This window comes from Metschnikowia bicuspidata (genome assembly GCF_001664035.1).
Source record: "Metschnikowia bicuspidata var. bicuspidata NRRL YB-4993 chromosome Unknown METBIscaffold_8, whole genome shotgun sequence".
NCBI classification, from domain to species: domain Eukaryota; kingdom Fungi; phylum Ascomycota; class Pichiomycetes; order Serinales; family Metschnikowiaceae; genus Metschnikowia; species Metschnikowia bicuspidata.
In genome coordinates this window covers 99,784-125,639 of record NW_017387738.1, presented here as the reverse complement: position 1 = coordinate 125,639, position 25,856 = coordinate 99,784, and the positions used below count along the sequence as shown (strand labels likewise).

The window sequence follows — 25,856 nt, the reverse complement described above, 5'->3', positions numbered from 1 at the left end:
TTCGAGAACAAGGGACAGAGCTCTTTTGTAGAGGTACCAACTATAAGTGGCATTAAAAGACCCGCTCCAACACTCACGGAACAAGACTATTCTGAAGCAAGAAAGTTTACCCCGTTTCCTTTGCCTGAAATTGACGACGACGGAAACTCGAAGGATAGCAAATACATGAGAACGCATCTACCTAACGTGGCTATGTTGCTTGACCCCAATGCAAGGCTTGCAGACGAAAGAGCGTTTTTTTTGGATGGAAGTGAGGGCTATTTTGAACAACACAGTCTCAGATTCCGCCCATCGACTAATTCAATTGCGGCCAATGCTCCGTCGCTCGATTACGAGGAATTCAGACCAATGATAGCTCTTGGGCAACTTATACATAGAGACGAGAAAGATGCAATGAGAGTTCATCAAAGAGGAAATTTTCACCAGTGGTGTATGGAGCTAAGCCAGGGATATAATCTCAATTTTTTTGGTGTCGGATCCAAAATCAGCATTATTATGGAATTACTTGAGGACTACTTTCCTACATGGTACTCAAGGAATGTCCAGGATGATGATCAACTACCTGGAGTTATGGTAATCAACGGGTACAATCCTGGCACAAAATTAAAGTCAGTCATACATGATATTGTCTCAGTGGTTGTGAGTGAAGAAGACAAAGAAAGAGGAAGTCTTCGTATGCCAAAGCACGTATCTGAAGCATTTCCATTCTTGATGTCATATCTAAAGAAAAACGTCACCCAAAGCAAAAAGAACAACATCGTCAAACCAAAGCTCGTTCTAGTGATACATAACATAGACGGGGAACCGTTTAGAGAAGAAAGGGCTCAGATTTTTCTCTCTCAGCTAGCGTCGCTTCCCAATGTGTGGCTCTTGGTCTCAACAGACCACATCAATGTGGGACTTTTATGGGATCTCTATCGCTTCAAAAACTTCAGCTTTCTCTGGCATGAGGTGACCACACATGAGGCCTATCGGGTTGAAATGTCTTTTAAAGATGTCTTGAGTGTCGGCAAGTCTAGAAAATTTGTTGGCACCAAGGGAGTCAAACATGTGCTCACGTCTTTAACAGCGAACGCCAAGAATCTTTACAAAATATTATTGAAGATGCAATTAGAGAAGATTGTCGAGATGACCGCCTCAAAATCTGCTCGGACTGGTCTTCGTGGAAATCCAAAACTAGGGCTCGATCTCCAGGATGCTTACGATAAGTGCGTGCAAGAATACATTGCTAGTAACCGAACCAATTTCAATACGATGTTGCATGAGTTCGTGGAGCATAAAATGTGCTCTCTAGCCAGAAGCAAAGCAGGTGGTGATATCGTTTTCATACCATTCACATATGATGAGATGGAGAAGATTGTTGGAGAGGAGTTTGCAAATTAGCAGCCCATGAAACTGCTATCTTTCTCTAGGTGCGAAATGAGAGCATGAGCAATCACGTATGTCACAGCATGCGCGGTCCCGAATCATTACCCCCAAAAAGCGTGGCGCGCACTACCTTGTCTCAGCCTCATTGGGGGGCGACTGGTTATTAGTGGCGTGGCGTTTCACGTCGTAATTACAATTGGCTCCGCCATTGACAAAAAGCTAAGCTCAAGAATCTGCGCCCAATATCAGCACCCGTAATGCTTACTGAGGGTACCACGCTAATTGTGGGAACACACAATGTGAAGGTTGTCAGATATCTTTCTGAAGGTGGATTCTCGAAAATATATGAGGTGATTATGGATCCCGCAGAAGGCGAATCCGAGATCGGATGTTTGAAGCAAGTGCTTGTGCCTGACAAGAACGGTCTCAACACTCTTCGGAAGGAAGTAGATGTCATGAAAACCTTGAAAAACGCCAGATCTATTGTAAAGTACTTCGATTCTAATGCAGAACGTTTGGCCGACGGTTCCTATCAGGTTTTGGTACTCATGGAGTTGTGTCCCAATAAATCTTTGCTTGACTTTATGAATGACCGGATCAGACAGAAGCTCTCGGAGTCAGAGATTTTAAAGATCATGCTCGACATCTCGATCGGTGTCTATGAAATGCACAAAATCAAGCTCATTCATAGGGACATCAAAATTGAAAATGTTTTGATCGATGCGGAAAACTGCTTTAAGCTCTGTGACTTTGGCTCCGTTTCTTCCCCAATTAGACCAGCTCAACATCCGCATGAATTCCAATTGTTAGGCAACGATATCCTTTACCATACAACTCCTCAATATAGATCGCCCGAGATGATTGACTTATACCGTGGCCTTCCAATAGATGAGAGATCTGACATATGGGCACTTGGCTGCTTTCTTTACAAGCTTTGCTACTACACGACCCCGTTTGAAGCCAACGGTGACATAGCTATCTTGCATGCATCATTTCAATTCCCACTGGCACCAGTATATTCTGGTGATTTGAAAAATCTCATAATAATTATGCTCCAAGAAAATCCGTTATATCGTCCCAACATCGTACAAATCCTAATGCTCGTGGCAAAGTTGATGGGAACAGACTACAATGATCTTGATTTGGAAGACTTTTATGGTGCCAAAGAATACAACTTTCAAGCACTTTATGAAATGCAAAGAGAAAAGCACAATCAACTTCTTAAACAACAACAATTTTATCTCGAGCAGCAAGAACAACAGAAGGCTTACGAATTGAGCAAACAGAAAAAAGGTCTTTCGAAGAGCACCCTGCGAGTGAGTATCCTGAGGTTATCGCGTGAAAATTCGGCTCATAGAAAGGATAATGAGACCCCGATTTCCTCGAGTAAACCTGACCAAACCTCCATTCCTGTGGTTGATCAAATCGCGGGATCGATCCAAATCAAACCCGACGTGATCAAAGACAAAGACGTGCAATTGATTCCAGAACAACTAACATCATCTAAAGAACTGATACCTAACGAAGAAAACCTCGCTGATAGTTCAATCGAAAGCGTGGATTTGGATGTTGACTTGCCCGAGTTGGACCACATCGCCGAACGCTACCCGTCTTTAGAGGATATTCACCATAATTTGTCAGGTAATGGTCCAGAATTAAAAATGCCTTCGAGTCTGCACAAGGCCAGGTCAAGCTTGGAAATTAATGAGTACGAGTCTGCATTGGAGAGCGTTAAATCACGCGAGCTTTCTGAACCATCGGTAGTTGGTGCAATGAATAGTCGAACAGATTTTGAACTGGTCGAAGCATGGAAGCAAGATGAAAAACCAAAACGTGACAATCAAGCCGAGAAACTAGCAGACGAGATCTTTGCAGTCGGATCTGAGTCTGTTAAAAGAACAAAGAGTACAGGCTCGAGATCTTCGAAGCGCGAAGATGTGAATGACTCGCTGAATCAAAACAAATCTACATTATCGGTTAAGGGCAGTCCATACCAGGGTCCACTACTTGAACCACTTCAACAGGCTAACGGTACTGATGACCGTAGGAAGCTTGTACAACTTTCATCATTCGTGTTACCAAAATCTAGGGCAGAGACTTCAAAAGTGGTTCTTGAGCCGAAAAACCTTGAAGAAGAGATATCTGCGCTTGAGACAAGGTATGAGAATAATCAGAATCACCTCACTAAAGAATTTGATCTTAGTGGGCGGTACGAAAACTTGCATCAAGATGTGACTAGGCCAGAGCCGAAAAGGGGTAGCTCAAATCCATGGGGCAAAGCTCTAGGTAGTCCAAAGCCGGGTGTTACCATCAAAAAGTCGCAGGATTTGGATGCGGGGCTACAAAAGGAGATGAGTGGCCTCAGTTTGGCATCTAATTTCGAAAAGGTAAAAGATGACCTCGCCGAGTGTGATCTTATTGACCTTGGTGATCTTTCGAGTAAGATGAATGGTTCAGTCAAGCCAGAAATTGTTGTGAAGCAGGAAGATGGAGAAGTGATCGGAAAGAACCCAGCCCATAAGATTGTTGAAAATTCACTCATTGACATGGGATTAGATGGTAGTGATGGTCCCAAACCAACCTTCAGGAAGCGATTGTCAGATATACCGACTCAACCAATCAATTTCCAGGAGCAAGTGATCGATTTTGCTTCAGATGATGAAAATCAAAATTCGGAAATGAATCGAGTATCGATTCGAAATTCCTTGAAGAAGTCACGCAAGCATAGTGATCATAGGCGAGGTAAGACGTACCAATCTGACGGGAAGAAGAGGCTTTCGTTTTTTGGGGGCTCATCGGACTAAGAGCATGAACGAGGGGTCGAATCAGTCGTTTCTGCAAATACTTACGACTGCAATACTTTAAATATATTTAATACAACCTAGCATATGAAAGGTACAGTCATTTGCGCTTTAATTACGCACCAGAACCTTGAGCCGCATCGCGCATTTTGCGTCTGGAAAATTCATGCACTGAGGCATCAACTTACTAATGCGTAAAAAAAATGCTTGTGTGGTTTAAATCTTATTCTTGACTCTAATCTAGAATTCCACATTCGAATCGTTATACATTCACACCACTGATGTCCGAATTCAGACGTGCCTTGGTGGAACTCTTGCTACTTCTCCCAGCAGAAAAAGCGGCCTATGTTAATGAAGTCTCATCGCAATCGGGACTGGAACTTGAACCAACGATTTTGACGATCTTACATGGCAACTATGATCATTTGCTAGCCAAAGAGAAGTTTGGCGCTGTCTTAGAAGGTACAGAGGCTATTCAAATTACTTCGCAGTACCCTCATAAGAGTCTTCGAGTAGTGCTAGACGAGTTAGCACATCTCTTGATCGAAAGGCTTCCCTCCATTTCGTGCCAACTCATTGCCATCACTTTTCTCCAGCTCTTCGTGCAGTGTAACTTTACAGGTCCACAAAGCGATGTGTCGGCGAAAACCATGTGGTTTCCCAATGTGGAAGACTCCGCTTTGCAAGCAGATGCAGTAAACATGTTGAGCATCGAAGGAAAATGTGCGTATGACTTGATGCATGAGCCAACACTATTGGCTTTTTCTCTTGTTCTTTTGGAGAACCTTCAACACGTGCAACACTCTTTGATACAGCTTGACCACACGGTCTCCATCGAAGATGTCACTGCCGACACATTGTACACAATCGAAAAACTTGCAATTCTTCATTCCCCAGAAAATGCTTCTCTTTCTTGGTGGAGGGCCAGGGCATTGCAAGTTCATCTTTCTGTACTTTCAGAACCGTCTGATATTTTGGCATCTGTGACATCTTCTCTTTTGAACGCTGACTTGGTTGAGGCTTTGAGCTCTGCGGAGGACCCTGAATTGAGTAGGCATGTACATTTAGTGTACTTATTAGAAAGCGCCAGAAACGGAATACATGCTCAAACTGAGCATCTCGCAGAACCCTTTTTGCACAAGGCAGCAGACGTCGCCCAGCTTCAATTTGTGCTCACTGGCGCCAAAGCTAAAAGAACTAAGTTCCAGACTTTCCATACGGCATCCTTGGTCTTGCTTGCTAAAAGTAAAGATGCGGGAATTTATACTACTTCTGAAGCGCAACACACCCCCGAGAGCTTCGACTTGAACTCTGATTTACTCTTGGAAAAGCCACAATATGAGTCTTTGGGAGATGTTGCCCCAGAGGAGGAGCCTAACACAAAGAAATTAAGACTAGACAATGTTTCACATTTTACTCAGGAGGGCAAAAGACTCTTACCCATTTCCATGACCCCAGATGGAATCCCCGCTGATCTTCGTGAGTTGGACCCAAATAACCAACCATCGCTTTCTGACTTAGACAATGTCCAACTTTTGTTAAGACTCACAACCATTAGACAGACCACGCCGGTCGGAAACTCGATGGTTGAAGAGGAACTCTCGGCCATTGTCAATAGAATAGTGTTTTCAACACCTAAAACCACCAATTGGACGGTTTTTGGCAGAACTTTGTGGGAGCGGTCCTCTTTGGAAACTAACAAGGCAAGGACCGTTGAAAGAGGTATTTTGCAGATGACATCGTTGGTCGAAGAAGTGGGTGTCAACATTAAAAGTCGAATGATCCCTCAAGCCCAAGACTCAAAGGAGGCAGAGTCTTCGGCGGTGTCATCTCGTCTTAGATTTATTCACCAGCTTCCTCTCATGGCACAATGGACCATGGACTCAAAGCTCGCCGAGAAATATATGTCACTTGGAGTGTTAAAGTCTGCGATTGAAATATATGAGCGGTTAAACTTGATGACAGAGGCTGCTTTATGTTATGCTGCAGTTGATGACGAAGTCCAAGCAGAAAAGCTCTTGAAGGAGCGTATTCGGACTCACCCTGAGGATTCAAGGGCCATTTCGATTTTGGGCGATATCAGGCAAGATCCTGCCCTATGGGAAAAGGCATGGGACATTGGGAAGTATGCCAAGGCGAAAGCTTCGTTGTCTAGATTTTACTACAAGCCTCCTACTCATACGGGACTCCAACGCGATCTCGAGACCTCCATTTCTCACATGCAAGATTGCTTGAGCGCTAGTCCACTTTCTTACGAAAATTGGTTTTTCTATGGCTGTTGTGGATTAGAGGGACAAAATTTTGAATTGGCATCGGAAGCCTTCACCAGATGTGTCTCTTTGGATGACACGCAAACACATGCTTGGTCTAACTTGGCTAGCGCTCTATTGAGACTTGACAAAACCAGACAAGCATTTACTGCGTTGAAAAGAGCTTTGCAGCAAGGTGAAGGTTCTAAAAGATCATGGAGGATCTTCGAGAACTATCTCACAGTGGCTGCAAAATTGGGTGAATGGAATGAGGTGCTTCATGCTACCAAAGAGTTAATTGAAATTGGCAAAGAAAGCGGAAGCGAGGTAAAAGTTGATATAACAGTCATAGAAACTTTGGTTCAGATACTTGTCGAGGAGCCATATCCAACGGAGGGTCGACTTACACATTTCCAATCATCTTGTATAAACTTGGTGTGTGAAGTCTTACCAACGGTCATCAATCACTCAGCTAGATTATGGAGAATAGTCAGCAAAGTTGAGCTTTGGAGAGGAAAGCCATGGACTGCCTTGGAAAGTTTCGAGAAGGCATACCGCGCAACATCACTTCGACCTGAATTGACTACAGATGAAGCTATGTGGAATGAGGCTGTCGAATCATGTTCGGATCTCATCTCTGCTTACGAATCGTTTGGAGATCTTCCCGGAAAGCATGATGCTGGGGATGTAGTATGCAAAGACTGGAAGTACAAGGCCAGAAGCAGCATTAGATCATTGATGTCAAAGGGTAAACTCATGTGGGAGGATTCCGAAGGTTGGGAGAGATTGATTGCCTTGAAAGAGGATCTAGCGCAAGTATAAATCGGAAGACGATGCTACGTACTAGAATTAAAGACTTCTTAAATTTTGCATGATTCCGGCTTAGAAACACTCCTAGTTCAAATCATTGATAATCAGAATAGGCTCGAAAAATATTGATGTGGCTCTGGTTCCGACCGAAGTCTTCCGGGTGACATTCTCAGAGTCTCCGCTAATTTGGATTGGAACCAAGAGATAAACAAATGCCTGAAGTCTTTCAAGGAGATGAAGCAAGAACTGAGGGGCTCTCACTTTAATCAATATGGCAAATGTCATGTCAAAAAAGCTGTATAAGCTGACACGAGCAAGTTCTGATTTCTCCAACCTCTTGAAGCTAATGTATGAAAAAATTAGTCCATACAAAAGAGGAGTCTCGTCAAGAATGTACTCACGGTAGTAAAGCAACTGAAGACAGTAGTCCGAAAAACAAGCAAACCCCAAGAGAAGGGGCTCAATGCAGCTCAAAACAGGAAATAGCGCAGTAGTAAACGAGTTGGCCGAAATGAGCTCGTGTAAAATGAACGATATCAAATTCATGTACGAGAAGATGGCAAATGAAATCAATTTCAAGGGGTTGGGACTTGATGTGAAATGAAGCCAGGCGGCAACTAAAAGCAAAGAATTTTCTGCATTTAAGAGAGATGCCAATGGAATCTCCTCCCGAAAAGCCAAATTTCCATGTACCAAGACGAGCATATGTCGTACAAAGGCAACGGTATAGGTGGAAATGGCACCACCAATGGAAATGTAATACCACAATGGATTTTCACTCCACAAAGAAGTCAAAAATCCACAGTCACAAAGTAGGTGGGATATGAGCCAAACAAATTTCATCAATTCCATATTGGTCATATTGGGCAAATTCTTTCCTTTCTTGTACAAGGTAGTGATTCCTCCAACAAAACATTTCTTTGCAAATTGAATCTCGGGAGCATTTAGAATGCTGCTGACCAACATTGTTGGTGTGATTGGTTTCACTCGGAACATAGCAAGTTTCAAGAAGATCAAAAGAAGAGTATAAAGTATTGAGATTTTCTGTGGGTGCAAACGAGAGGCTAAGTGTGCGGATAGTGTGCATCAACAAAGTTGAGAACTAGTATTATTATTCAAGAGAAAAATCATATGGCCTAAACATGCTTTGTTATTGTCAACTTTTGTTTTTCTAGGCTATCAGAGAAGCTATTTATCACATCAGAGGTTTTACAGCCACTCAGATGAAAGTAAATTTATTATCCCTCAAGAAACACCGTGGAGAAAGTATGAATTGGAGGAATTAAACTAGTCACATGATCAAGATTGAAACTTTTACTTAAATCACAAATTTTAGATAAGAAAGCAAAAGAGGCGAAAAAAGAATTCAACCTTAATAATACTCATCCTTCGTCTCAAGTTTAACGGACAATACCTTTCTGTACTTTCCATAACGTATGATTTGATGGAAACTGACATGTTATAAACAAAAGTAGGCTATATTCTTTATACATACTAGGTCCCCCAATTTAGGCTAATTTAAGTCTCATTCACCAAAAAAATCGTGAAACTTCAATGTGGCTAGATCATTACGCTCGTTGCAGCAATGAATCATCGAAGAATTAGTCGATTCGAACTCATCCGCTTCGCGCGGCTCTCCTGCCCATCTTTGAAATTTGCCGTTCTCCGACATCAGGCATTTTCCAAGTCAACTAGAATATTCGATAATGCCACCTGTTTCTGAGAAGGGGCTAGAAGTTACTTCAAGTAATGAACAGAATGTTTCAAATCTTCAGGTGAGCCAACAACAGGGGCCAAGAAGCGGCCGTAATAGACAGAAGAAAATTGGAAGAGATGGTAACAAAAGCATCAAAAATGGTCCAAAAGACAAGAAAAGCACTACTCCTAAGGGTCAGGAAGCAAAAAAACAAAAGCCAAAAAGCAAACTCAAAGATTTCAGGTTTCTTGAGGTGGTAAAACTTGTTAGAAAACATCTCCCAATAACTATAAATGGCTGCTCAGTGACTAAGATCGTGGAATCTCAGATGATCCTGGAAAAACCTCTGAACTAGGGCACAGATGTCCCCAAAAACCTTTCTCGGAAGGCAAAAGAGGCCATCGTGGTCAATCATATACAAAACGTGATAAATAGGGATCCTCAGCAACCTATCTACTTAAGTTTCATTGTGAAACCTGCGGATCCGGACTTTCCCTTCGAGTTAGATCTGCTCAATTTCAGCTTGACTGTGCCCGCAGAATACCCGCATAATACGAAGGCGGTCCCGTCCATTGTTGTGTTGAATACGGATATTCCAAGAGGCTTCTCCGTCAATATCGAGCGGGGATACCGTACTATCGTAAATCTCACGAAACCAAAAAAACTTATTCCCACCGAAGCCGAGCAAATTCAGCTTGTTGACGGAAAGGGCCTACTATCGCAAATTCAGACTTTAAACAAGTACTTGGAGCTATTCTTGCTGCAAGAGAAACGGCAGACGATGAAGTTTATCACGTTCAAGAATTCAGAGAAATCCAGTGCACTGTCCACCTCGTCATTAACACCAACTCCAGTACCAACGCCTCAACCGCTGCAAAAAGTCGACTTGGCCGCTGTTGCTTTTGAAGACGAGCAAGTCACTGTCACCGAAGCGACACGCCTTAAAAGAGAATTTTACATCGGGGAGATGACCCAGAAGCTTGGCCTGAGCGTCAAATTGTTCAACAGAAGCAAAACAGAAGCCCGGTACAAAGTGCAAATCCCAATTGTGAACACAGAGAACGTTCCCCAGCTTTGGGCATATAGGAACCACATGGTGGATGTCTTTGTCACTGTGCCCAGCTCTTACCCGGAGACTCCAATACGAGCAATTATAGCATCGAATTTCAGCTCGAATCTTTTAGTGGCAAAAAAGAATGCGTTGGTGAGCGAAGGTCATGATTTGATTGATCTCGTGGGGGCAGCAAGAGTGGCAGAAAAGCACTTCAATCGGAATGTGAATGATACGGCGAGGACTAATATTACAGGACTTGTCCAGCATTTGAACTGGATTTCAAATCACTTGAACTTGCTTGTTTCTTCAGAGGGCCTTTATAAAGAGTACGTGGCGCAGATGCGCAGTTTGAAAGACGTGTGAGAAGATACTGCCACCATAAAATCCAGGAAGCGGTCAAGGATAGCTGGAAACACAAAAGCTAAATCCATTGGAATTAGATTCATGTATCAATAAAATGGCAGAACTCCATGTGAGGGTCTAGTTGCCATCTCAAATCTTGGGCCCTTGATCCGGCCTGTGTAATTAACTCGCACCAGTAAATCCCAGCGGCATCAAGCGACGCTTTTTTCCACCACTCTTAACTTGCATAACTTTGCTATCTTCTGCCACTATAGCCTCAAGGCAAAAAAAGGTATCCTCATTCAAGGTTTTGCATTGTTTTTCAATATTATTGAACCGCTAGCCCGACTCGCCACCTCCTTTCGAGATTTGCTATGGGTGAAAATTATTTGGAGTTCCACTACGCCAACGAATGTGACCTCGAAATCCACTGCTCCCCTTTCGGACTTAGTGGTGTCTACATTAAGGTGAAAGGTACTGACATCATGGGGATTGGTTCGACCATGGGTCTCATTACGGGCACTTCAAGGGGCAAAATTCACTACAACGATAGTGCAGACATGTTTAATCAGAAGTACAAGTTGTACGTTGTGGTGGATTCCGATGGCATGCTACGCATTGACTTCACAAAGATTGTGACCATCCCTAGAACTAATGACGATGCCGATAATCTGCTGCTAGAACAGGGACCTCATGACAAACTACCTTCTTTGATATTCACAGGTACGTGTCCCGAAGGACATCTTGATAATATTGAGCCTTTCATTGGAATATTCTCATTTGAGCGGGAGAAAAGAGCGTAGTGAATTTCGAGAACTTTTCTGTGAGGTGTTGCTTGGTCGATGCGGTCAAGTGAGGAATGACGGCTGTACTTTCTCGTGTACCTGAGACGAATTTTTCGAAAATTACAGAAGTTTTGAAAACTGGGAGAAAAACTGCAGGATAAAGACTTGCTTCTTGAGTAGATGCTTCCCAGACTATCGTCCCGTCGAAAATGCTCATACTTTTCCTTGAAGTCCTGATTTATACTCGAAAAGATGTATGATTGTCAATCCGGCGCGATAATCGTTTCCCCAATGATGGTTGCATAATTGCATTCGCAACGATATGTGTTTCTTGACAAATTTATTGATGGTTTATAATCACGGTGGGCGGATCAACGCCTCAAGACTTTTTATGTGAGAATAAGTCAGACAATTAAGAGATACGAAGGTACGATTAAGAACGAAAAGAGGAGAAGAGATGAGTTGAGGTCAACACCACGGGGGTTGTACATCTACAAGAAAGTGGAGTGGTTGCCGCCCAACAATAGGGGTAAACAAAAACAGGAGAGTAAAAGGACAAGGGGTCCAGATCTATTGAGTGTTTTTTTTTTTTTTAAATTTTGGGCTACTATGCATGGTCCAATCTCGGAACAATCTGTGAACATCCAACTATTCCTCCGACAGTTGTATAAAAAGAGCGTGCTTCTGCTTGGACTGGTTTCATGGATGAAATACATAATGAGTGCTTAGATAATGCACGATCTAAATGCTCCGCGGTTTGCCAGGGAATTTTCCCCACATTTCGGAATTCCATTTGCGGGAATTGCTTCCGGGATCGTTCGGCTTTGGCATCCCAGACAAAATGCGATGCACAGACTTTGTCAGCTCGTGTTATATTCAGTCGGCAAAAAAAAGACCTAAAATCTTAGACGCAACGTGTGCTGGCTCGCATTGCGGAAGCTATTGTGCCTCGGTCCCTTTCGTTCCTGGTGGGTGCGAACTATCATCAAAGAATTTCAACTCCCGCGATGTAATCAGGCAAACTAAAAGAGATCTCAAGGACCTAACCCCAGCTCAAGCAAATTCTAAGACACGACAAGGCCATATGCTCGTCTAATTTGTTGTCGCATTTCTTTCAACTAAATGTGCCAACACCTTGCCTAGTAGAACTGCCCAAGCTGGAGTGCATGGAGAAACACTCATTACCTCGGGACTCTTCCTCGGCTCACCTCACGCGCATAAGTGCGGAGTGACCCCAGGTGAATGTGACCTCACACTATAAGAAGGCTTGCCCCCCACGCCTTTTTAAAGTCTACCACTTACATTTATAGCGATTCAGCACACTTCTAGCCGAATTCTAGAATCATAAGAAAGAAAAAAAGAAGGCCTTAACAATGGAAAGATTAAATCAGTTGGCTGGCCAATTGTCCCCATCCTCAAAGCAAGCCGTGCTTGAAAAAAAGCCAGATGACGTGGTTATCGTTGGTGCGTACAGAACTGCGATTGCTAAGGGTGGCCGGGGCTCCTTCAAAGATGTTGGCTCCGACTGGATATTGACTCAGTTCTTGACTGCCTTCCTCAAGAAGACGGGAGTAGACCCGAATTTGATTGAAGATGTTGCTGTCGGCAACGTTTTGAATGTTGCGGCAGGAGCATCCGAACACAGAGGTGCATGTCTTGCCGCCGGAATCCCAAATACTGCTGCTTTTGTGGCTATCAACAGGCAATGTTCCTCCGGCTTGATGGCCATCTCAGATATCGCCAACAAGATCAAATGTGGTGAAATTGACTGCGGTATCGGTGCTGGTGTGGAGTCCATGTCCTCGAACTACGGGCCCCAGTCGATCCCTAAAATTGACCCTGAGTTACAAAAGAACGCGGAGATGGCCAAGTGCATGATACCCATGGGCATCACGAACGAGAATGTTGCCGAGAAGTACAATATCCCAAGAGATAAGCAAGACGCGTTTGCCGCTGACTCGTACGCTAAGGCTGAACACGCAGTTTCCTCGGGCGCTTTTAAGTCTGAGATTTTGCCTATTGAGGCATACACAAAGGAAGATGAGGATGATGAGGACGAAGGCTCGGGCAAAATCAAGAAGTTCACGGTAGACACCGATGAGGGACCAAGAAAGGGTGTCACCGCTCAGCTGTTGGGCAAGTTGAAGCCTGCGTTCAAACCCACGGGGACAACCCACGCCGGGAATGCATCACAAGTATCTGACGGTGCTGCCGCTGTGTTGTTGATGAGAAGGGACTTGGCGGAGAAGAAGGGGTACCCGATCCAGGGCAAGTTTGTCTTGTGCAGTTCTGTGGGTGTACCCCCAGAAATCATGGGCATTGGACCTGCGGTGGCCATCCCAAGTGTTTTGAAGAAAACTGGCTTGAATGTTCGTGACATTTCCGTCTTTGAAGTCAACGAGGCCTTCGCTGCACAATGCTTGTACTCGGCTGAAACGTGCAATATTCCTAGAGAGAGATTGAACATAAACGGTGGTGCTATTGCCTTGGGTCATCCATTAGGATGCACCGGTGCCAGGCAATATGCCACTATTTTGCCTTTGTTGAAGAAGGGCGAGATTGGCTTAACTTCCATGTGCATTGGAACAGGAATGGGTGCTGCCTCGATTGTTGTTAAAGAATAAGTATGGAGTAATACATGAGTTTTTGGACAAGTTTGGTGATGGAATTCAAAATTTATCTGCAGCGGGGCTCGCTTTGAACAAGAAATCATCTGAATACTCATCTTTGCAACCATAGTCCATAGTTTTACTTCAAAATGCATAGAATTTTGTTGCTTGGCAGATACTTCTATACCAGCAGTCTTTTTCTAGCAAGCCAATTACACGACTTTAGTCAAAAACTCGGAATGCATCCGCATCCATGTGTCCTTTGATAGACAGAATCTCTGGATAATCGGTCAGTTTGATGAGCGAGAGGGCTTTACAAGAAGTACACACGTCTGAAATAAACACTGTACATGAAGTACAATTGATGTCTTATTCCATATGATATAAGCACAGTATAGTAAATGAGAATATGGTACTTTTATCTAAGGTCTGTTTGGACGAACGCAAGAGGCCAGACGCATATCGCGGTAATGCTTTAACTGCATATGGCCATAACCATGGGCGGCGTTCGAGCGAATGTCCTCTTACAGGCAAGAACAAGAAACAGGAATCAGTAGCAGTGTTAAATAGAACTAATACTCTCAACAGCAGTTGTGCGTCGGATCAGTTGGATTTCCAAACATATGTTTTAAGTGGTCCAGCCCACATGATATAAACTGTGATGCCGCCGCTTTAAATCTCACCACTATTCTCTATTCAAGAATACGCACTTTGACGTCTCTTTTTCGAAAGTTTCATAATTCGTGTGACATCGACGTACTTGACCCAAGCTGCAGAACTTGAGGAGGGGAACGAATCAACGTCCGCCATGAGCTTGTGTACATGAACCCTTTTTATACAGTTCCTCTGCACCCAGATGACACGAGCCCGCATTTAATGAGTTTCACACACACAATTTCACTGAAGTTGAGATACGGTTTGTGAGAGCTCAGAAGAAAAAACCAGAAGGGGGGGACCAAAGGAAGTGCGTACTATGACCGTTCACTCTTTGTCGGGTCTCTTCAAGAATTTTGTGCCAATTCTCAATTTGGTAGGACCTCTGTTGGCACCCAATTCCGAAAATTCGAACACTCATCTTTACTACCGACTGGACAGTGCGAACTTTCAACCAATTTGAAAGCTAAGTACATCCTTACATGCGTGCCGCAATCACAGCAAGCCAAAGGGGTGAGGCTTAGAAGACCTGATGCTGCATCGTGAGCACAAAAAATCCTAAAATCATGGCTCTGTTTACGTAACATCCTTCTATACAACATTCTTCTTTGAGATTTGCGTGGTCCTCAGCTTTTTCTTCTGTTTTGTACGCCACTTGCTTCGTTTGACGCTCTGCTTCATTAATCGTGGATGCTATAATCTTCAGCACTATAAAATTTCGAGACTATTTTGCGTTGTTTTCTTTTGAATGATCGGTTGAAGCCCACACCGCAACTTTAGAAGATATAACTTTAACCCCGGAGCTTTTCATCGTTTCATTTTATCTCACCCAAAGTTAAGGTTTGACGAATAATGAAAATGATTCGACTGAGGAGAGCTTTGAGAATAATCTTCTTGCTGATGGTGATCGGCCTCGCATATGTCATGATGTTCACGAGGTCTCCAATCAGTCTAGCAGATAACACTCGCCAGGCCATTTTTTTGAACTTTCGTTTGATGTACGCGAAAGTAACATCCGAAAGCTTGAGCCTAGATGACAATATAAACTTCCAAAAAAAAGTGAACGAAACTACCACAGAAAAGTTGAGTTCTGACACTTCGCACAGCCTCTACTTTCTTCGACCTGACTACAAACCGCCAACAGAAATTTCTATCCCACAGTATTTTCTTTCATCTGGGAAGGACCCACAACAGAAACCACATATACAACCTTTTGATCCACGTCTTACCTTATCAATTTATTTTGCGTGGATACGCGAAAACCCTGGAAAGGCGGTGCCGTTTCATTGGTCTGACTGGGTAGACTTATCTGTTTTGAACAAGTACATTCTTTTACCATCTAACAAGAAGGAAACATGTGAGAGTCTTTTCCAACTCACCGACGAACAAAAGCGAAAGAGTACCACCTCTCCAATTGACGAATATTGCGCGACTGATCAATATTTCCCATTAGGCTTTAAAGTCAGGCGCTATCCCTTAGATCAAACCAGAGAAAATGCCCAATTACTTGCCAAGGCACATCTCTATTCTGTATTTCCTTCCCCGACGCGCTTGGTGATTCTCACAAACAATCACGGCGCCTATCATATTGATGTTGAAAATCTGGAAAACGATTTGAAATACTCTTTGCTCCACAACCGCTTGCCAGAGCAGGTCTTCTCTTCCGAGAGCGTGGATAAAGTGGACGTCGTTAGCAGCTATAAATCACTTCTTCGCTTTCAAAAGCCGAGTGTGGAGTATGAGCAGGAGCCAGACAAAATCGATCTTGTTGAAGCTTCCTTCGATGTGGACGTGGAAGATATAATCCTGAAAATGAAGGAGAATGAGATCTCACCACAAGAAAAGAAGTATCTTTCGTCCCTTGAATATTCTAAGGATGACAAGCTGCCCGGGAAGTCGTTCATGGAAGCGAAGCTCTTAGCCTTGGATAAGCAAAAGATTCTCGGGGACCATTACGACTGGAGATTCTTTAATGGTTTGACAATCAACACAGACAAGCAAGTCCTCGCACTCCATCGAGTTCTCAAAAATTATCTCTCGTTCTGCCGGACACATGGAATTGTGACATGGATAGCGCATGGGTCTTTGTTATCCTGGTATTGGAATGGTATGGCGTTTCCATGGGATGCTGATACTGACGTTCAAATGCCGATCACAGACTTACATCGTTTGGCCCGAGATTTCAACCAGACATTGGTGATTGAAAACACAGGCCGTGACTTGCGCGGGGCTGATGAAAAATCAATGGAATTCAATGGCATGGGGTCTTTCTTCATCGATGTCGGATCGAGCATAACTCAAAGGGAGCATGGAAACGGCCTCAACAATATAGACGCAAGGTTCATAGACATCCACACTGGTCTATACGTTGATATCACTGGCTTAGCTGTCTCCGACGAGAATGCCCCAGGCAGATATGAATCCCCGAAAATCCTGCAAAAGCCCGAAACAAACAAAATTCACAACAAATTGAAAAATCTTTTCAATTGTCGCAATAGGCATTTCTCCTCACTTAGTGAATTGACACCTTTAGTCAAAACTGTTGTGCAGAATGAAATTGCTTATGTACCAAAGAAATTTAGCCCCATGCTTGAACACGAATATCGAGCAGGAGGAATGATCCAACAAAAGTTCAAGGATTATATCTACTTGAGCTCGTTTCGTTTGTGGGTGAGAGTTCAGGTTTTATCAGATTATGCCAAAGAGCCCGCCAAATGGGTAGAGAGTCTGCGTGGCTTGGGCAAACGCGATAGCAAGGACGAAAAGCTAGAAACTATTGCTAATTTTGACATGGATGACTTTGTCAACTTGCTTTACGACAACTGGATTTTACGTGAGTATTTAAGTGGAAGAGAATTCACACATTTCCACGAAAATCAAATGAGTTATTTGCTCAGTAGTCGCATGGAGAAATACTTCTCTGGGTTGCGGACTTATATTGAAGAGAACAAGGCGAACCGCCCAATCTGGGGTGATTTGTTTATGAATGAGATTGCTGTTCATGGATGGGACTACGACAAGGAAGTGCAAAAGATAGAGGCGCTTATTGACTTGTACAAGGAAGACCAAATGAAAACCGATGGAGCAGAGACTGTTTCGAACGATCAGAACAAAATTGTCTCCAGCGACTCTGAAGCGATTCAATCGTAGACAAAATGATCAGTCAAGAGGTTTTCTAGACCATGTCCTACACTTGAAGCGATATAAAGTTTTTTTTTGGCATTCGAGCCTTCAGGGAGGTCGGGATCTGACAACATGCTACCTCATAATTCCATATTTAGAAAAAAAGGCAATCTTGAAATTTATCTGGGGCATAAGAACACTTAAAATTGAGGGAAGAAAAGACGAGACCCTCAAAAGAGTTGAAATTGGGCTCGCGTGTTCAAAGAAGAAACTGCTAGTTTGCGCAGGAGCAAAAGCCGAAATACTGGGACGTTTCGGAAATCAGCGAGGTTTAGACGGAACAGAATCGTAAGTAGGGAAATTTCTTAGCCTGTCCCTTGAATAGCATAATTTGAAGCAAAGATCTTCAATGCGATCTTGAGATGCACGGCTCTTGCCGTTATAGACGAACTCGACCGGATTCAACCAACTTCCTGAGGAGCACGCGATAAAGAGTAGTCTCCATTTCAAGCCAAGTTACATGAACCCCTTTGGTGCTAAGACAAAGAAGAATGTGCACACGGAAGAACAACCCACGAACGGTGCTACGTTGTGGGTAAAAACTACATTTACCAGATGATCTAATGGCATACCAGACTCATATCATTGGTGGGGGCAGTCAAATGAGACATGATTGCTGCAAAGCAATAAGCAATTCAATCAAGGATTTGACGAAAGGCTTATCTCGAGTCGGAACGCGCAGGAGATTTTGGGAGAAGGACCCGAAAGAAGTAAAAATGCTGAGATGCCTTTACATGAGAAATGACAAGCAGACTCCGAATTAATCGGATCAACACATAAACTCTAGACAACACGCTAAGAACAACCCATACATAAACTAAGCTGATAGCGCGATGTCTTGGAAACCGCCATTAAAAACTTTTATGCAAATAAGGTTTTAAAGTAAGCTCGAGGGACAGATACCGTTGCTTCCGTTGCCTGGCCAATAGTAGTGTAGAATACCACGGCAACGCAGGCATCGGCAAAAGATGCAAGAAAGCGCGGAAATTTCCAGCTCCCCTGTGCAGGGCTCTTCAAATTGGAGACTACGAGGCGGGCGTGATAGTCCGATAGCATAATACTGTGCTGGCAACTCTCGCCAAATGCCCTGTATGCCGGAAATCACGGTCATAACAGGGGTTGGGCGTGGGGGCATGCATGCGCGGTATCGCTCCGTGGTAACTCCCGAAAAAGATTCTGTAACGGGAAATATCCCCTTACAAATTTGCGATCGGGTGTTCGGCCTTCTTCACACAGCATTCAGGTGGCTGGTATTTTGATCAGGCATACTTCAAAATCGAAAAATTCTTTTGTGAGACATACCTTTGGGTGATCCCGAACTGAAGTATGAAAAGACCAACATTTGGTCAACACCTCTCTTAAATCGGTAGCCTTGGACGAGGAAAACCGGAGCGCGATGAACTTAAAATAATTGACAACGCCAAGACTGCAAAATTTTTGCTGGGATGAGGCGAGACGGAGGACCCAAGGCCTCTGTCCCCGACCAAAAAATGTAGCACCGCCACGCCCAAAAGCGGTGCAGGAGTCTGTATGTAGTACATGCAGGGCATTTAATTTAACACGAAAGCAGCTCAATCTTGCTGAAGTGGGTATGAGGCGTCCGTTGGCGGACTATATGTCCCTCAAGCATCAGCCTTTTTTCGTTTTGGAAGTGGCCACGGAAAACGTCGCGTTGCCACTCGAGTAGAGTACACCTGTTGAGTGAACTCATTCCAGGAGCCATTTACGCTTTTACAGATACATCGGTACTAATTCCAGAAGTTTCCTTGACCCTGCATGTTGACGGGATATAGCAAAAGTAATAGAGAGCGCAAAAAAGAAATTAAATATGCAGATAACACTTCGCTCTCGTGGAACAAGTTACCGCGTTCGTGCAGGAAAACCAGTCCCGAGATATAAAAGGCAGATTCCCGCCCCATCGTTTTCTTTTCACTTAACCACAAAATGCAATTCAAATCCGTCATCGTCGCCTTGACCGCTGCCTCCGCTGTTTCCGCTGCCAACGCCTCTAACGGCTCTAACAGCTCCAACTACACCAACCTGACCTCCACCTCCTCCGAGGCTGGTGCCTCCCAATTGGTTGGCGCTGGTGTCTTCGGTGCCGTCGCTGCTGCTGGTGTCGCTTTGTTGATCTAAATGACACAGTTCTCGCTCCGAATAACTGGGTTCATTTTCACTTTCAAAACACATCATTTCTACACACGCTTGAGGCGTTAATTCTTTTTATACATGGCCTCAGCATTAATTTAATCTGTTTCAATATGTATAATCATTAGAGGGAATACACAAATACCAACCTATTCAAACACGGAATATTCGTAGGACCACTCGTAGTTGCCGGGCTCGTGAGGGCAGAGCAAAGATAGCCTTTGTGGCCAAGCCCGATTATGGTCGGGGAGACGCAGGCCATCGAGCCTGCTCTAATCTGCTGACAATTTTTTTTTCTTCCTGGTGCACTGGTGCGCGCGGGTGCATTCTCGCCTCTCGCCATATGAGTAATAACCAAGCGGTGAGTTGCAGCTAAATTAGGCTCCACCCCAGGCTCCACAACCGAACGCACACCGCCGAAAAATGTTCACAGGCTTGATTGAGACCATCGGCACTATTTTGGAGTACACTGTTCTCGACAACTCCAGCTCGGGTGGCAACGGAGTGTCGATGGTGGTGGGCAATTGCCACCAGATCTTGACCGACGTGCACCTTGGAGACTCCATTTGCACAAGCGGCGTGTGTCTCACAGTCACCGAGTTTGATGAAAAGAAAAGCTGGTTCAAGGTAGGCATTGCCCCCGAGACGCTTCGGCGGTCCAGCTTGGGCGATTTGGCCAAGGGCGGCTTGGTGAACTTGGAGCGGGCCGTGACCAGCGAGGTCCGACTCGGGGGTCACGTGGTGCAGGGCCATGTCGACACCATTGCCCACATCACCGGCAGGAAGCAGGACGGCAACTCCATTGCCTTCACCTTCAAGCTCCGCGACGCGCAGTACATCAAGTACATTGTGGAAAAGGGGTTTATTGCCATAGATGGCACGTCCTTGACGGTGACCCACGTGGACTACAAGAAGCACGAGTTTTCCATCATGCTCATCAGCTACTCGCAGGAAAAGGTCATTCTCTCGCGCAAGCCGGTGGGGGCCAGCGTGAATATCGAAGTGGACTACACGGGCAAGTTGATTGAGAAGCAGGTGGAGTTGACTTTGGAGGGCCAGTTGCACCAGGAGGACAGCCCGCTCGTGCGGTTCATCACTGAGACGGTGAAGCGACACGTGGCGTGAGGCACGTGAGCTGTTCGGTGGTACTGCGAGGCGCAGAATAATTGCAATGCAACAGTGCGGTCCATGGAGATGGTCTATGGAGATGGTTTATGAGATAGTTCATGGAGATAGTATATGAGATAGTATATGAGATAGTATATGAGATGGTATATGAGATAGTATATGGAGATGGTATATGAGATAGTTCATGGAGATAGTATATGAGATAGTATATGAGATAGTATATGGAGATGGTATATGAGATAGTATATGGAGATGGTTTATGAGATAGTATATGGAGATAGTTTATGAGATAGTTTATGGAGATAATATATGAGATAGTATATGAGATGGTCTATGGAGATGGTATATGAGATGGTATATGAGATGGTATATGAGATAGTATATGGAGATAGTATATGAGATAGTTTATGGAGATAATATATGAGATAATATATGAGATAGTCTATGGAGATGGTATCTAAGATAGTCTATGGAAATAGTATATGAGATAGTATATGAGATGGTATATGAGATAGTATATGAGATAGTATATGAGATGGTCTATAGAGATAGTTCATGGAGATAGTCTATGGAGGGTATATGGAGATAGTATATGAAAACAGTCTATGAAAACAGTCCATGAAAATAGTCCACGATAATAGTCCTTGAAAATAGTCCACCGAAATCGTCCCGTCCACCGAAACAGTCCAGTCCTCGCCACCGGGCGTTTGAGCCGCGCACGCGCCGTGGCAAACACTCCACGCATCAGCGTACGCCTCCGCAAGTGCACCCCATCCCAAAACACCACAAAACATGGATATTGTCCTCGGAATCAAGGTCCAGGACGCCACGATCTTGGCCACGTCCAAGGCGGCCACGCGCGGCATCTCCGTATTGAAGGCCACCGACGACAAAACCAGGCTCCTCAACACGCACAACTTGGTGGCCTACACCGGCGAGGCCGGGGACACGGTGCAGTTTGCCGAGTACATCCAGGCCAACGTCCAGCTCTACACGATGCGTGAAAACGGGCAGGAGTTGTCGCCGCGGGCCACCGCATCGTTTGTGCGCAACCAGCTCGCCACGTCCATCAGATCGCGCAAGCCGTACCAGGTGAACGTGCTTATCGGCGGGTTCGACACGAAAACAAACACGCCCTCGTTGAACTGGATCGACTACTTGGGCACGCAGGTGGAGTTGCCCTACGGGGCCCACGGGTACGCGGCGTTCTACTGCACGTCGTTGTTCGACAGGCACTACCGGCCGGACATGACCTTGGAGGAAGGCATTGACTTGTTGAAGAGGAGCTTGGCGGAGTTGGAGACCAGAATGCCCATTGACTTCAAGGGCGTGTACGTCAAGGTGGTGGACAAGGACGGCGCCCGCCCACTTGAGATCTGAGCGGCCGGCGGAGAACGCACGCCAGGGCGTGCTCAGCACGGGCAAGGTCCCGTGGACTGCCCGCCAGCTGGTGCACGGGATGTACTGTTTGATTCGTGGGTTATGTAGACCGCCTCCAGTAGCTCTTGGTGACGACGCGCCAGCCTTCGTCGCTTTCTGCATTACACGTCAATACGAGTGATTCCCTTTTTTTTTCTGTTTGCCACTGTAGACGGCCGGCCCAAACGGCCCAGGCCTCCACTGACTGAAATCAAAAAAAAAAGAAAAAATAAAGAGAAATAAGAATGACCGGCCGTTGGCAGTGGAAGAGCGTTCTACGGCCAGGGACGATGCGGCGCCAGGCCCTGCGCCCAGGGCCGGTTCGCGGTGCAGTTGCGCCTGCTAGAATACGGCGAGAGGACAGCCAACCGGCCCCGTTCCGGAGAAAAAAGGGGGAAAAAGGGTAAAAAAAAAAATGGCGTATCGGCCCCCACCCGCCCGGCTGCTTCCCAAATGGCCGAGTTCTGATTTTCCCAGGAAAGACGCGGTTTTTTGGTGCTGCTACCGGGCTCTGGCCAGAAGCATCGCCAGGCCCCGTCGCCAGGCCGCATCGCGCTCTGGCCCCATTTTCAGGATCACTCTGGCCCCACCGCACCCTGGCCCCACGCGCACCCGGGCATGGGGCCGCATCTCGCTCGCCTGGGCCAACGCCTTTCTCAGCTATCCCCCACAAACACACCCGCCATGGCATCCGATGACGGCCGGCCCCAGCAAGTCGCCAGCCTCGTTTCCCGGCACCTCCGTTTCCACGACGAGGACCTCACGCTATCGCGCTTCGTGGTGGGCCTCTTCGACGAGGCTCGCAACAAGCAGACTCTTGCAGGCGCCTCGCCGTTTCTGCTGTTCGAAAGCGCCATTCTGGCCAATGGCGGCGACGGCTTCCCGCCGCTCTTCATCCGGGCGGTTTACGAGCACCTCTCGGCAATGCCCGGCTCCTCGTCTGAGGACACTTCTGCTTGTACAGACAGACCGCCGCCGCCAGGCCCCACTTCCCGTGGCAAAGAGCCGTCCCATTTTGGTGGGCTCGCCCTTCCCGATCTGGCGGGCCCAGATCAGTCCGGCCCCCGGCAAAACGCCTCTGTGGACCATGGCCCGGGGGACGCTTCTCGGGCTGGGGGCGCGGTGCCCAAGCCCCCATGCTCGCGGCAAGCTGCCGCCGACGACCACATCGACGAAGGCCGCGTGTACCGAGGCTATGTGAGCAACATCACGCCGTACGGTGCTTTCATTCGGCTCCATCGACCCACGTCGTTCCTCTCGGGCTTGTGCCACGTCTCCCGGATGCTGTTCGATGGACGCACCCGCATCAGGCACCCCCAAGACGTTGTCAGGCTCAACCAGGAATTATTCGTGCGGGTCGACGAAATCGTGAAGAATGCAGGGAACCGCCGCCGGGACAAAATCTCTCTCTCCATGGTGGGAGTGGACCAGCTCACGGGCATCGATAAGCTGGACGACCTTGCGGTCCAGGCCTCCCAGGATCTTGCGCAAGAGAAACGGGGCCGTGACGCTGCCCATGGTCCCCACCACGCCCCGAAGAAGCGCCGGCTCACGTCTCCCGAACGCTGGGAAATCCGGCAGCTCATAGCTTCGGGTGCGGCGTCGGCATCCGACTACCCAGAGCTAAACGCTTTCCAGGATGAAGACGCAGGCGACTATCCACTCGATGCCGAGGAACTGGTGGATATCGAACTCAACACAGAGGAGCCAAGGTTCTTGAAAGGGCAGATGGGCGGCGGGGCATTCTTCAACCCAATGGCAATCCTCAAGAATCCCGAAGGCTCTCTCAGTAGGAGCGCTATGAGTGGCTCCAAGTTGGTCCAGGAGTTGCGCGAGGAGAAACTCGCTCAACAAAAGCAGCTCAGAAGAGACAATGTCTTGGCCCAAAACTCAAACGACCCGATCAAATCCCTAGCTGAAAGAGACCTTGAGCTGAAGGAAAAGACTGAAGAGGTCATCAATCAGTGGAGACAGAAGCAGCGAACACAAAAGGCCAAACTCAGTGGCTCGGGCTTTCCGAAAACCATAGCGGAGCAACGCAAGTCACTTCCGGTGTATTCCATGAGGTCTCAGTTGGTCCAGGCTATCAAAGACAACCAGTTCCTAGTCATAGTCGGAGAGACTGGCTCGGGAAAAACAACGCAGATCGTCCAGTACGCCTATGAGGATGCTATCAATGTTGTGCAGGGTCAGTCCAAGATTATTGGGTGTACCCAGCCGAGAAGAGTAGCTGCTGTTTCTGTCGCAAACAGGGTGGCCGCTGAAGTGGGATGCAAAGTGGGAGAGGAGGTCGGGTATACCATCCGGTTTGAAGATAAATCTACTGCGAAAACAAAGGTCAAGTACATGACAGACGGTATATTGGAGAGAGAGGCCTTGATAGACCCCACCATGCTGAAGTATGCTCTTATCATGTTGGACGAGGCCCACGAAAGAACCATTGCCACGGATGTGCTCTTTGCGTTGCTCAAAAAGGCGGCGTTGAAGAATCCTGATTTGAAGGTGATCGTGACTTCCGCCACGCTTGACTCAGAAAAATTTTCAACATACTTCAACAATTGTCCCGTCCTCAAAATACCGGGTAGGACCTACCCGGTGGAAATATTGTTCTCACGTGAACCTGAGCAGGACTACCTAGCCGCTGCTCTAGACTGTGTGATGCAAATACATGTTGCTGAGGCGGAGGGTGATATCCTCGTTTTTCTCACTGGTCAAGAAGATATCGACACAAGTTTGGAAGTGCTAAATGCTCGTGTGAAAACTCTAGGGTCAGCTGTTTCGGAACTCATGACTGTGCCGGTTTACGCAGTCATGCCATCTGAAATGCAAGCAAGAATATTCGAGCCCGCCCCTGAGGGTGCAAGAAAGGTTGTCTTGGCAACAAATATAGCGGAGACCTCTATCACGATTGACGGAATCAAATATGTTGTTGATCCTGGTTTCGTGAAGGTAAACGCCTATGACCCCAAGCTCGGAATGGACCTGTTGGTAATCACTCCAGTTTCCCGTGCTCAAGCAAACCAACGGAGTGGAAGAGCTGGCCGCACAGGCCCCGGTAAATGCTTCAGGCTTTACACGGAACAAGCTTATGAGTTGGAAATGCTCCCAAATTCTATTCCTGAAATACAGCGGAAGAACTTATCATCCACCATCTTAATGCTCAAGGCAATGGGTATCAATGATTTGATCAATTTTGAATTTATGGATCCTCCCCCAATGCAAACTATGGTGAATGCCTTGCATGAACTTTACACACTAGATGCGCTAGATGATAATGGCTTCCTAACGTCTTTGGGACGGCAAATGGCAGATTTCCCCATGGAACCGGCTTTGGCAAAGACTTTGTTGGCATCTGTTGAGCATTTATGTGCTTTGGAGGTGTTGACCATCGTTGCTATGCTTTCAGTGCAAACGGTTTTCTACAGACCTAAAGAAAAACAAGCTGCTGCTGATCAGCGCAAGCAAAGGTTTCATAGTATCCATGGTGACCACTTAACCTTTCTCAACGTCTTCAAAGCATGGGAATTGAGCGGCCGATCGAGTCGATGGTGCAAAGAGAACTACATACATGAAAGAAGTATGAAGCGAGCTCAAGATGTGAAAAGGCAAC

The 25,856-nt window shown here is 45.9% G+C and overlaps 10 protein-coding genes across 10 annotated transcripts; 9 read left to right on the top strand and 1 right to left on the bottom strand.

Moving 5' to 3' along the window:
- Positions 1-437: 437 nt before the first annotated feature.
- METBIDRAFT_33616 (origin recognition complex subunit 2) lies at positions 438-1,417 on the top strand. The gene has a single exon (XM_018856353.1). The coding sequence runs from the start codon at positions 496-498 to the stop codon at positions 1,381-1,383; it is 888 nt and encodes a 295-aa protein (XP_018709524.1). The 5' UTR covers positions 438-495; the 3' UTR covers positions 1,384-1,417.
- A 208-nt stretch (positions 1,418-1,625) lies between these two features.
- Positions 1,626-4,307, top strand: AKL1 (serine/threonine protein kinase; the record flags this gene model as incomplete). The annotated part of the gene is made up of 3 exons (XM_018858426.1): positions 1,626-3,004; positions 3,098-3,242; positions 3,534-4,307. The coding sequence occupies 3 exons, from the start codon at positions 1,626-1,628 to the stop codon at positions 4,170-4,172; spliced, it is 2,163 nt and encodes a 720-aa protein (XP_018709523.1). The 3' UTR covers positions 4,173-4,307.
- A 143-nt stretch (positions 4,308-4,450) lies between these two features.
- Positions 4,451-7,240, top strand: METBIDRAFT_47287 (tetratricopeptide repeat-containing protein; the record flags this gene model as incomplete). The annotated part of the gene is made up of 1 exon (XM_018858144.1): positions 4,451-7,240. The coding sequence occupies one exon, from the start codon at positions 4,451-4,453 to the stop codon at positions 7,238-7,240; it is 2,790 nt and encodes a 929-aa protein (XP_018709522.1).
- Positions 7,241-7,312: 72 nt separating this feature from the next.
- Positions 7,313-8,194, bottom strand: METBIDRAFT_13749 (uncharacterized protein; the record flags this gene model as incomplete). Its single annotated transcript, XM_018854421.1, has 1 exon — positions 7,313-8,194. The coding sequence occupies one exon, from the start codon at positions 8,192-8,194 to the stop codon at positions 7,313-7,315; it is 882 nt and encodes a 293-aa protein (XP_018709521.1).
- A 682-nt stretch (positions 8,195-8,876) lies between these two features.
- Positions 8,877-10,541, top strand: METBIDRAFT_33613 (uncharacterized protein). Its single transcript, XM_018856352.1, has 2 exons — positions 8,877-9,240; positions 9,280-10,541. The coding sequence occupies exons 1-2, from the start codon at positions 8,935-8,937 to the stop codon at positions 10,339-10,341; spliced, it is 1,368 nt and encodes a 455-aa protein (XP_018709520.1). The 5' UTR covers positions 8,877-8,934; the 3' UTR covers positions 10,342-10,541.
- Positions 10,542-10,694: 153 nt separating this feature from the next.
- METBIDRAFT_47371 (uncharacterized protein) lies at positions 10,695-11,123 on the top strand (the record flags this gene model as incomplete). The annotated part of the gene is made up of 1 exon (XM_018858158.1): positions 10,695-11,123. The coding sequence occupies one exon, from the start codon at positions 10,695-10,697 to the stop codon at positions 11,121-11,123; it is 429 nt and encodes a 142-aa protein (XP_018709519.1).
- Positions 11,124-12,478: 1,355 nt separating this feature from the next.
- Positions 12,479-13,729, top strand: POT1 (acetyl-CoA C-acyltransferase; the record flags this gene model as incomplete). The annotated part of the gene is made up of 1 exon (XM_018858175.1): positions 12,479-13,729. The coding sequence occupies one exon, from the start codon at positions 12,479-12,481 to the stop codon at positions 13,727-13,729; it is 1,251 nt and encodes a 416-aa protein (XP_018709518.1).
- Positions 13,730-15,226: 1,497 nt separating this feature from the next.
- Positions 15,227-17,518, top strand: METBIDRAFT_47295 (uncharacterized protein; the record flags this gene model as incomplete). Its single annotated transcript, XM_018858146.1, has 2 exons — positions 15,227-17,050; positions 17,093-17,518. 2 exons carry the CDS (start codon positions 15,227-15,229, stop codon positions 17,516-17,518), a joined length of 2,250 nt encoding a protein of 749 aa, XP_018709517.1.
- Positions 17,519-19,757: 2,239 nt separating this feature from the next.
- On the top strand, positions 19,758-21,232 carry RIB5 (riboflavin synthase). The gene has a single exon (XM_018856351.1). It carries the CDS (start codon positions 20,123-20,125, stop codon positions 20,822-20,824), a length of 702 nt encoding a protein of 233 aa, XP_018709516.1. The 5' UTR covers positions 19,758-20,122; the 3' UTR covers positions 20,825-21,232.
- A 345-nt stretch (positions 21,233-21,577) lies between these two features.
- On the top strand, positions 21,578-22,649 carry PRE1 (proteasome core particle subunit beta 4). Its single transcript, XM_018856350.1, has one exon. It carries the CDS (start codon positions 21,620-21,622, stop codon positions 22,205-22,207), a length of 588 nt encoding a protein of 195 aa, XP_018709515.1. The 5' UTR covers positions 21,578-21,619; the 3' UTR covers positions 22,208-22,649.
- Positions 22,650-25,856: the final 3,207 nt, after the last annotated feature.

Bases quoted from the DNA above. Each gene is read 5' to 3' on its own strand.
- METBIDRAFT_33616 (XM_018856353.1), top strand. From the start codon at position 496: ATGGAATTACTTGAGGACTACTTTCCTACATGGTACTCAAGGAATGTC.
- PRE1 (XM_018856350.1), top strand. From the start codon at position 21,620: ATGGATATTGTCCTCGGAATCAAGGTCCAGGACGCCACGATCTTGGCC.
- RIB5 (XM_018856351.1), top strand. From the start codon at position 20,123: ATGTTCACAGGCTTGATTGAGACCATCGGCACTATTTTGGAGTACACT.
- METBIDRAFT_33613 (XM_018856352.1), top strand. From the start codon at position 8,935: ATGCCACCTGTTTCTGAGAAGGGGCTAGAAGTTACTTCAAGTAATGAA. The intron at 9,241-9,279 runs GTGGAATCTCAG...CCTCTGAACTAG, and splicing joins GCTGCTCAGTGACTAAGATC to GGCACAGATGTCCCCAAAAA.